The 12,169-nt window shown below is 37.1% G+C and overlaps 1 protein-coding gene across 3 annotated transcripts in view; it reads right to left on the bottom strand.

Moving 5' to 3' along the window:
* The window catches only part of TMTC3 (transmembrane O-mannosyltransferase targeting cadherins 3), an 83,323-nt gene that overhangs the window by 39,848 nt on the left and 31,306 nt on the right, over positions 1-12,169 (bottom strand). For all 3 annotated transcript variants that reach the window (XM_027107143.1, XM_027107144.1, XM_027107145.1), the window contains exon 8: positions 7,736-7,884. In XM_027107143.1, the coding sequence (XP_026962944.1) occupies positions 7,736-7,884 (149 nt within the window). The remainder of the gene's footprint in view (positions 1-7,735; positions 7,885-12,169) is intronic.

The raw sequence follows: 12,169 nt of genomic DNA, 5'->3' as shown, positions 1-12,169 counted from the left end.
GGGACACAGGGGAAGGAGGAGTGACCCCATAGGAGACTGAACCAGACCTATCTGCTAGTGCTGGAGGGTCTCCTGCAGAGGCAGGGTGAGGCTGTGGCTCACCATGAGGACAAGGACACTGGCAGCAGAAGTTCTGGGAAGTACCCCTTGGCGGGAGACCTCCATTACCGCCATTACCCCACCAAAGAGCTGAGTAGGCTCCAGTGTTGGGTGGCCTCAGGCCAAACAACCAACAGGGAGGAAACCCAGCACCACCCATCAGTAGAGAAGCAGATTAAAGTTTTACTGAACTCTACCCATCACCAGCCTCTCCCATCAGGAAACTTGCAAAGCCTCTGAGACAGCCTCATCCACCAGAAGCAAGAAAAACTACAATCCTACAGCCTGTGGAACAAAAACCACATTCACAGAAAGATAGACAAAATGAAAAGGCAGAGGGCTATGTACCAGATGAAGGAACAAGATAAAACCCCAGAAAAACAACTAAATGAAGTGGAGATAGGCAACCTTCCAGAAAAAGAATTCAGAATAATGATAGTGAAGATGATCCAGGACCTCGGAAAAAGAATGGAGGCAAAGATCGAGAAGATGCAAGAAATGTTTAACAAAGACCTAGAAGAATTAAAGAACAAGCAAACAGAGATGAACAATACAATAACTGAAATGAAAACTACACTAGAAGGAATCAATAGCAGAATAACTGAGGCAGAAGTACGGATAAGTGACCTGGAAGACAGAATGGTGGAATTCACTGCTGTGGAGCAGAATAAAGAAAAAGGAATGAAAAGAAATGAAGACAGCCTAAGAGACCTCTGGGACAACATTAAACACAACAACATTCGCATTACAGGGGTGCCAGAAGGAGAAGAGAGAGAGAAGGGACCTGAGAAAGTATTTGAAGAGATTATAGTCGAAAAATTCCCTAACATGGGAAAGAAAATAGCCACCCAAGTCCAGGAAGTGCAGAGAGTCCCATACAGGATAAACCCAAGGAGACACAAGACGAGAGACATATTAATCAAATTGGCAAAAATTAAAGACAAAGAAAAATTACTGAAAGCAGCAAGGGAAAAACAACAAATAACATACAAGGGAACTCCCATAAGTTTAAGAGCTGATTTCTGAGCAGAAACTCTACAAGCCAGAGGGGAGTGGCATGATATACTTAAAGTGATGAAAGGGAAAAACCTACAACCAAGATTACTCTACCCAGCAAGGATCTCATTCAGATTCCATGGAGAAATCAAAAGCTTTACAGACAAGCAATGGCTAAGAGAACTCAGCACCACCAAACCAGCTCTACAACAAATGCTAAAGGAACTTCTCTAAGTGGGAAACACAAGAGAAGAAAAGGACCAACAAAAACAAACCCCCCAAAATTAAGAAAATGGTAATAGGAAAATACATATCGATAATTATCTTAAACGTGAATGGATTTAATGCTCCACCCAAAAGACATAGGCCTGCTGAATGGATACAAAAACAAGACCCATATATATGCCGTCTACAAGAGACCCACTTCAGACCTAGGGACACACACAGACTGAAAGTGAGGGGATGGAAAAAGATATTCCATGTAAATGGAAATCAAAAGAAAGCTGGAGTAGCAATACTCATATCAGACAAAATACTTTAAAATGAAGAATGTTACAAGAGGCAAGGAAGGACACCACATAATGATCAAGGGACGAATCCAAGAAGAAGATATAACAATTAGAAATATACATGCACCCAACATAGGAGCACCTCAATACATAAGGAAACTGCTAACAGCTATAAAAGAGGAAATCAACAGTAACACAGTAATAGAGGGGGACTTTAACACCTCACTTCACCAATGGACAGATCATCCAAACAAAATTAATAAGGAAACACAAGCTTTAAATGACACAATAGACCAGACAGATTTAATTGATATTTATAGGACATTCCATCCAAAAGCAGCAGATTACACATTCTTCTCAAGTGTGCATGGAACATTCTCCAGGATAGATCACATCTTGGGTCACAAATCAAGCCTCAGTAAATTTAAGAAAATTGAAATCATATCAAGCATGTTTTCTCACGACAGCGTTATGAGATTAGAAACGAATTACAGGGGAAAAAAACGTAAAAAACACAAACACATGGAGGCCAAACAATACGTTACTATATAACCAAGAGATCACTGAAGAAATCAAAGAGGAAATCAAAAAATAACTAGAGTCAAATGACAATGAAAACAGGATGACCCAAAAACTACAGGATGCAGCAAAAGCTGTCTAAGAGGGAAGTTTATAGCAATGCAAGCCTACCTCAAGAAACAAGAAAAATCTCAAATAAATAATCTAACCTTACACTTAAAGGAACTAGAGAAAGAAGAACAAACAAAATCCAAACTTAGCAGAAGGAAAGAAATCATAAAGACCAGAGCAGAAATAAATGAAATAGAAACAAAGAAAACAATAGCAAAGATCAATAAAGCTAAATCTGGTTCTTTGAGAAGATAAACAAAATTGATAAACCATTAGCCAGACTCATCAAGAAAAGGAGGGAGGGCTTCCCAGGTGGCGCAGTGGTTGAGAGTCCACCTGCCGATGCAAGGGACACGGGTTCGTGCCCCAGTCCGGGAAGATCCCACATGCCGTGGAGCGGCTGGGCCCGTGAGCCATGGCCGCTGAGCCTGGGCGTCCGCAGCCTGTGCTCCGCAACAGGAGAGGCCACAACAGTGAGAGGCCCATGTACCGCAAAAAAAAAAGAAAAAGAGGGAGAGGACTCAAATCAATAAAATTAGACATGAAATAGGAGAAGTTACAACAGACACCACAGAAATACAAAGCATCCTACGAGACAACTACAAGCAACTCTATGCCAATAAAATGGACAACCTGGAAGAAATGGACAAATTCATAGAAAGGTATAACCTTCCAAGACTGAACCAGGAAGAAATAGAAAATATGAACAGACCAATCACAAGTAATAAAATTGAAACTGTGATTAAAAATCTTCCAACAAACAGAAGTCCAGGACCAGATGGCTTCACAGGTGAATTCTATCAAACATTTAGAGAAGAGCTAACACCCAACCTTCTCAAACTCTTCCAAAAGATTGCAGAGGAAGGAACACTGCCAAACTCATTCTATGAGGCCACCATCACCCTGATACCAAAACCAAAGATACTACTAAAAAAGAAAATTACGGGCCAATATCACTGATGAATATAAATGCAAAAACCTTCAACAAAATACTAGCAAACAAAATCCAACAACACATTAAAAGGATCACACACCATGATCAAGTGGGATATATCCCAGAGATGCAAGGATTCTTCAATATATGCAAATCAATCAATGTGATACACCATATTAACAAATTGAAGAAAACCATATGATCATCTCAATAGATGTAGAAAAAGCATTTGACAAAATTCAACACCCCATTTATGATAAAAACTCTCCAGAAAGTGGGCACAGAGGGAACCTACCTCAACATCATAAAGGCCATATACGACAAACCCACAGCAAACATCATTCTCAATGGTGAAAACCTGAAAGCATTTCCTGCAAGACCAGGAACAAGACAAGGATGTCCCCTCTCACCACTATATTCAACATAGTTTTGGAAGTCCTAGCCACGGCAATCAGAGAAGAAAAAGAATAAAAGGAATACAAATTGGAAAAGACGAAGTAAAACTGTCACTGTTTGCAGATGACATGATACTATACATACAGAATCCTAAAGATGCCACCAGAAAACTACAAGAGCTAATCAATGAATTTGGTAAAGTTGCAGGACACAAAATTAATGCACAGAAATCTCTTGTATTCTGATACACTAATGATGAAAAATCTGAAAGAGAAATTAAGGAAACAATCCCATTTACCACTGCAACAAAAAGAATACAACACCTAGGAATAAACCTACCTAGGGAGACAAAAGACTCATATTCAGAAGACTATAAGACACTGATGAAAGAAATTAAAGATGATACCAACAGATGGAGAGATATACCATGTTCTTGGATTGGAAGAATCAATATTGTGAAAATGACTATACTATCCAAAGCAATCTACAGATTCAATGCAATCCCTATCAAATTACCATTGGCATTTTTTACTAGAACTAGAACAAAAAAATCTTAAAATTTATATGGAGACACAAAAGATGCTGAATAGCCACAGCACTCCTGAGGGAAAAAAACAGAGCTGGAGGAATCAGACTCCCTGACTTCAGACTATACTACAAAGCTACAGTAATCAAGACAATATGGTTATGGCACAAAAACAGAAATATAGATCAATGGAACAGGACAGAAAGCCCAGAGATAAATCCACGCACCTAGGGTCAACTAATCTATGACAAAGGATGCAAGAATATACAATGGAGAAAAGACAGCCTCTTCAATAAGTGGTGCTGGGAAAACTGGACAGCTACATGTAAAAGAGTGAAATTAGAACACTCCCTAACACCATACACAAAAATAAACTCAAAATGGATTAGAGGGCTTCCCTGGTGGCGCAGTGGTTGAGAGTCCGCCTGCGATGCAGGGGACACAGGTTCATGGCCCGGTCCAGAAGGATCCCACATGCTGCAGAGTGGCTGGGCCTGTGAGCCATGGCCGCTGAGCCTGCGTGTCCGGAGCCTGTGCTCCACGACAGGAGAGGCCACAACAGTGAGAGGCCCGCAAAAAAAAAAAAAAAAAATGGATTCGAGACCTAAATGTGAGACCGGACACTATAAAACTCTTAGAGGAAAACATAGGAAGAACACTCTTTGTCATAAATCACAGCAAGATGTTTTTTGATCCACCTCCTAGAGTAATGGCAATAAAAACAACAATAAACAAATGGGACCTAATGAAACTTCAAAGCTTTTGCACAGCAAAGGAAACCATAAACAAGATGCACATACAACCCTCAAAATGGGAGAAAATATTTGCAAATGAATCAACGGACAAAGGATTAATCTCCAGAATATATAAACAGTTCATGCAGCTCAATATTAAAAAACCAAACAACCCAATCCAAAAATGGGCAGAACACCTAAATAGACATTTCTCCAAAAAAGACATACAGATGGCCAAGAAGCACATGAAAAGCTGTTCAACATCACAAATTATTAGAGAAATGCAAATCAAAACTACAATGAGGTATCACCGCACACCAGTTAGAATGGGCATCATCAGAAAAGCTAAAAACAAGAAATGCTGGAGAGGGTGTGGAGAAAAGGGAACCCTCTTGCACTGTTGTTGGGAATGTAAATTGATACAGCCACTATGGAGAACAGTATGGAGATTCCTTAAAAAACTAAAAATAGAACTAACATATGACCCAGCAATCCCACTACTGGGCATATACCCTGAGGAAACCATAATTCAACAAGAGACATGTACCAAAATGTTCATTGCAGCTCTATTTACACTGGCCAGGACATGGAAGCAACCTAAGTGTCCATCAACAGATGAATGGATAAAGAAGATGTGGCACATATATACAATGGAATACTACTCAGCCATAAAAAGAAACGAAATTGGGTTATTTGTAGTGAGGTGGATGGACCTAGAGTCTGTTATACAGAGTGAAATAAGTCAGAAAGAGAAAAACAAATACCATACGCTAACACATATATATGGAATCTAAGAAAAAAAATGGTCATGAAGAACCTAGTGGCAAGACAGGAAGAAAGACACAGACCTACTAGAGAATGGAGTTGAGGATACGGGCAGGGGGAAGGGTAAGCTGTGACAAAGTGAGAGACTGGCATGGACATATACACTACCAAACGTAAAATAGATAGGTAGTGGCAAGCAGCTGCATAGCACAGGGAGATCAGCTTGGTGCTCTGTGACCACCTAGAGGGATGGGATAGGAGGGTGGGAGGGAGGGAGACGCAAGAGGGAAGAGAAATGGGAACTTATGTATATGTATAATTGATTCACTTTGTTATAAAGCAGAAACTAACACAGCAATGTGAAGCAATTATACTCCAATAAAGATGTTAAAAAAAACTGAGAAAAATGATTAATTTAACTACTGTATATTAAATTTGCATTAAAACAAAACAAAAAAAAGACGCATGCACCCCAATGTTCACTGCAGCACTATTTACAACAGCTACGTCATGGAAGCAACCTAAATGCCGATCGACAGATGAATGGATAAAGATGTGATACATATATACAATGGAATATTACTCAGCCATAAAAAGGAACGAAATTGGGTCATATGTAGAGACGTGCATGAATCTAGAGACTGTCATACAGAGTGAGGTAAGTCAGAAAGAGAAAAACAAATATCGTATATTAACGCATATATGTGGAACCTAGAAAAATGGCACAGATGAACCGGTTTGCAGGGCAGAAACTGAGACACAGATATAGAGAACAAACGTATGGAAACCAACAGGGGGTAAACAGTGGGGAGTGGGGATGGGGGATGTGGTGTGATGAATTGGGAGATTGGCGATGACATATATACACTAATATCTATAAACTGGATAACTAATAAGAACCTGCTGTATAAAAAAATAAAATAAAATTCAAAAAAATTTAAATGATGGTTATAATTCAATAATCCCTATGATCTTATTTAGTATTAATAGTATTAATGTTCTCTGAGTCTGTGCTTTTTGTCTCAGTAACAGAGTTCAATTTCTTTCATTTTGATAGATCCACTTAACCAGGATAATAGTGTGTGGATCAGAAGGAACATGGACATTGGAAGTAGTCAGGTGTAAATCTGAATCAAGACTCTGCTGTTGACTAGCTGCATGGTCTTGTGTAATTCAGGTAACTTGTATGAGCTTCAATTTTCAAATATGCAAAATGGAATTAAGGAGTGTCAAGATTAAATGAGAAAAATCTAAAGAGTGTATCCTGGAGTTGGTACGTGATAGGCACTCCAAAATTGGTAGTGAGTATAACTGGATATATGGATAGAAGCTAAGAGAAAAGGTTTGGTAGATGGCATTGAAAATTGTAATCATGGATGAGATCATCCAGGGAGAACATGCAATGTGAGGAAAATGGCTATTAGTAAAACTCTGAGAAATAAAAATTATTTAAAGAGCAGGTGCAGCAGGGAGAATCTGAAAACTGAGCAGAAATGAACAAATGTGGAAGAGAATCAGGACTGAGACTTTTTATACATGCCAGGGAAATAAAATTTAAATAAAAGCATTGACTGGATTTAGCTATGAGAGGAAATTTGTTACATGTTAGTAAAGTGACGTAGAGAGAAGTCAGAATTCTGTGGGTTGAAGGGTGACTGGAAAGTAAGAAAAAGGAGATAGTGACTATTCTGTTCCTTAACTATTGGTTTAAGGTAATTAGGACATGGTGGTTACGATGAAGCAAGAAATTACAGATTGCCTTCTATATGCATTTTACATATATTAACCTGATATAACTCACTTAAGGAAGAAGACTGTTATCTGAGTTCACTGCATATGGAAGTAGCAATGATCACCTGAAACTTTAGTCTCAATAATATTCTATTTTGCATTTGGGTCTGACTGAAAGTTTGTTATGTCTCAGGCTGTAAAATAAAATTATATAAATATGAGGAAGACCACAGGATGAGGTAGGGGTCATGTAGCTTTCCTAACCTGAATTACAGACAATGAGGAGACTGTCAATGTGAAAAACAAGAAGGTATAAAATATGACATAAAAACTAAATAAACATTTTAAATACTTAAATGTATCATACTGAATTCTATAGTTAATAAGCATTAAATGCACTAACATTTTAATTCACCTTTTGTTTGATATTTTCTGCCATCCATGGGCTACCAAAATACAGAACCCCATGCTAGGAACATATAATACTCTCTCAGCAACAACAAATCCAACTGGGAAAAAAAGGTTTGATGCAGGAATAAACGGTAATGCCATTAAACAAAGTGCCTACAAAGAAAAAAAAGACATTTTATTAAATTAAAAAATATATGCACATAAACAGTCAAATCCAAATATTTTATCACTGAATTTGGATAATGTACTGGTGGACCATTTTTAATAATACTATAATGGATACTGATTTAAACATAAAGAAGGATGCTTAAGGATGGTAACAACAAACATGAGGAGGTATGTCAGCAAGGTGGAATGAAGACTTCTTGAATGCTAGAACTTATACCTAAGGCTCATTCAATTATCAATAAATAAAAAATATTTTTTGAAAATATATCTAAAATAAAAAACAGTAATTTTTATATATCTAACTTATGTGCTTTTGGTAAAAATAAATTGAGAGTAAAATATATTAGGTTTTAATAAAACTACAAATTGTAGGTTGATAAAATAGCCAAACATATCAGTTTTTATTATTTTACTACTATCTGTAATACTGGAAATTGATAAGGTACATTTCAGACAAGACAGTAGACTACTTCTATACATTACTTCAGCGTTACTTTGCATAGTATTCTGATGGGTCACATACAATTAACGGAGACTTAGTATATGTATAAAAATAAACCTGGTCCCTTTAAATCAACAGTCTTTTATTCTATAAGAATTTCTAAAATTCTAACGCTGTACACTGTGTTAGAAATAAACATCACAAAATGCTTAGACTTTTTGCCATTTTGAAAATGGGATGGCATATGGTTTCCAATTACAAAGCCATTACAAAAGATAAGACACAAATAACTAGCACACAAATAACTTATGGAAAGAAAAAAGTTGGTTGTCATTAGGACATCTGTTTCTATGGACATCTGCTTCCATATTTCATTACCCTGATTTGTTTTATAGTACCTAATGGAATAAACTTCAGAAGTTTGAGAGTCCTCTAACAGTTTGAGAGGAAGGAATGCCTATTTTATACTTTATTAGTAAAAATCGATGTAGAAATGTAAATACAGTGAAAAGAATACTTTCTCCATGAATCACAAATTAATAACTTATAATAATACAAAAGACTGAATCTGAAGAAAAGCACTACCATCAAATTGCTCAGTATCATATCAACTTATATGTCTGAAATTTTAGTGTTTTCTTTTTAATCAAAAAGGTAAAACATTAAGAGTGCATAATTCACTTTCCACTTCCCAGAAATGCTTGATTTAAAAACAACCAGCTAGCTGTGAAACAGAGATTTGTTTCTAAATACATGATCCTTTAAAAAAAAATATATTCCCTATTAATTCATGGATGCCCTAAGGCAATTTCACCGGAAAAAATTAAAAGTTTTAAATTCAACCAAAGATGCATCACAGACTGATGCGTAGGCTACACAAAAAAGAAAAACCATCTCTCAAAAACATCTGTTTTTTGAATAAGAAATGTCTCAATGATTAACTTATTCAGAAGTTCTAGTATGCTCTCTATTAACGTATGCCAACCAAGTTTACTGTAACGAACATAATATCCTTCTTCCAGTGATGTAAACTCTCCTTAAAAGGAACGAGGGGGCTTCCCTAGGGGCGCAGTGGTTATGAATCTGCCTGCCAATGCAGGGGACATGGGTTCGAGCCCTGGTCCGGGAAGATCCCTCATGCCGCGGAGCAACTAAGCCCGTGCACCACAACTACTGAGCCTGTGCTCTAGAGCCCGCAAAGCCCGCAAACTACTGAGCCCACGTGCCACAACTACTGAAGCCTGCGCACCTAGAGCCCATGCTCTGCAACGAGATGCCATGACAATGAGAAGCCCGGGCACCACAACAAAGAGTAGCCCCTGCTCGCCGCCAACAAGAGAAAGCCCGCGCAAAGCAAAGAAGACCCAACACAGCCAAAAATAAAAACAAATAAGTAAATAAATTAAAAAAAAAAAAAAAAAGGAAGGATGGTAGTGGAATAAGCCAAGAGTTTGGAGGCAAATCTGTTTCACTTCTTGTTATATAACATAAGGAAAACTATTCATATCACCTCGTGACTTCATTTCATTATAAATAAATCAGGGATTAATAACTACTTACTAATATTGTTGAGATACATATGACATCTTATTTAATAAGTGCTTAACGTGGTATCTGGTACTTGAGATACTCCTTTGATCTATGTATCTTGTTCAGAGATCTTCAGAAAATTATCACCATTAAAAAAACAGCATGTTTAGTTTTATACATATTTTCAGATTATTTTCTATTATAGGTTATTACAATATATTGAATATAGTTTCCTGTTGTTTATCTATTTTATGTATAGTAGTTTGTATCTGTTAATCCTATACTCCTAATTTATCCCACCCTTCCCTCCCCTTTCCCTTTGGAAGCCATAAGTTTCTTTTCTATGAAATTAACACAATACTGTAAATCAACTATATTTCAAATTAAAAAAAGTTTAAAAAAAGTATGCTTAGGACTATACTTAAAGCAGTTATACCTAAGGTCACAAGTGTTCCTTTTTTATACATATAAAACATAATTAATGTAATTAATTAATATAAGTATGTTTATTTCATTGGCAATATCCTATTTTTCATTCAGCTTGAACTACACAAATCATTATTTTATTTGCCAAAACTCTGTGTATTTACCCACCCCGCCTTTTTTGCCTTTCTTTTAGTTAGAACCCCGGCTTTGGATGTATTCTACCACATATATGCTTCGTCTTTATTTATGTGAGCAGCAAAAGCACTACTAGAAAGTCCCAAAGCAAAATAGATTAATATCATCATAAACTCGTGATCAACTTCAAATTGATCCTTAAGACTGCTGAGGATTCCTAGGTTTCTTTGGTAGGCTCACTCCCACTCTCTTTGACTATTTTGAATCTTGACTACCTTTCTCAAAATTTTGACCCATGTCACTTTTAGCAGGTGACCACACTTGCAAATTTTCAGAGAAAACTAAAACAATAAAACAAGATTTCCTTCAATTTTCCGCTACTAAACCTACCAACATCCACATTCATGTTCATTTCCATCCTTCCTGTAACCATAAGTGGTGTCTCCATCTATCTCAGGCCAAACCTGAGCTCTATACCTCTAATCTCACTATCAATCATCTCTTCTTTCATTTACTTAATCACTTTCTTATGAACTTTCTACCTATGTTAAAAATGCTCTTGCCTCTCCAACCTTAAAAATCTTCTCTTCTGACAACACATCTTTAAGTTATCTTACCCAATTCATTATGCCCCTTAAGTATAAAACAAGTTCCCACACTCTTAGGAAAAGATTTTTGGAGCCATGGCAACAAGTAATTGGTTGTAACCTCATTTAATCAACATTTCAACTCAATGAATATGTTTTTGTAAGCCAACCCATTAGTGATATAAACATTTCAACTCAATGAATGTTTTTGTAAGCCAACCCATTAGTGATATCTCTTTGTGTCAAAAAGAGACAGCCAACTGAGTGCTCCAATGAAAGTGATTCTACATGCCAACCAAGCAATAGTCTTCCCCCACCATCAACCCACTCCAGACTCTGAAGGTCCATCAATTCCAGATCTCTGTGCTTCCCCCAAGCCCTACAGAAGATCAGCAGTTTATTATACTTGAAGCCCTTGCCTGACTGGCTGTCTTTCCTAAGTTAGGAAATTCAAGCTTGTCTCATCCTTTGAAATATTCAAAGTTAAATCACCCCTACAGGTTACCTACACTAGCAATCTTCACTTCCTCACTGCCTAATCAAATCACTCCACAGAAATAAATTTCATTTACGTAACTAATATACGTAAAAGAGGTCAAATTCAACTGATCTCACTTCTCTACTTGACAGCAGCTGTTAGTGTTAACCATTCTTTCTTGAAACACTTTCCTTTCTGTACATTTCGTGTACCTCCCATTTAGGTTCATTTTCCTTTATATGGTATGTAATGTGGAAGCTTTTCAAGACTTAGATATAGGCTTCTTCTCTTTCATTCTATAAAGCCCCTTCAACTATTTATTGAGGGAAAATTAAGACCAAATACTCTAAGGCATGCATTATGTGTATGAATTAACTTCTGTACACCTAGAACGGTGCCAGCTAGTTACCATCTCTAAGAAATATGACAAAATCCCAGTTGAGAAAGGCTGCTCTATAACCTCTCCATAGGCCTTCTTCTCCACATCCTGGTTTCAATTACTATCTCTACGGCAATTATCAAGTTTCTCTATGGTAATCAATCAAATTTTTACGTGTAGCTCAGTCTTCGCCACTGAACTCCAGACACAAAGTGCTATTCGAAATCTCTATCATATTGTTTTATAGGTACCTCAAACTCAACAGGTCCAAAAAGAATAGTAAATATTCTTTT

The sequence above is a fragment of the Aethalodelphis obliquidens genome, unplaced genomic scaffold, assembly GCF_003676395.1.
Source record: "Aethalodelphis obliquidens isolate GAN/ISIS:26980383/991018 unplaced genomic scaffold, ASM367639v1 scaffold8, whole genome shotgun sequence".
NCBI lineage: Eukaryota > Metazoa > Chordata > Mammalia > Artiodactyla > Delphinidae > Aethalodelphis > Aethalodelphis obliquidens.
The sequence above is the reverse complement of the archived record's forward strand: the minus strand, read 5'-3'. Positions and strand labels throughout refer to the sequence as shown.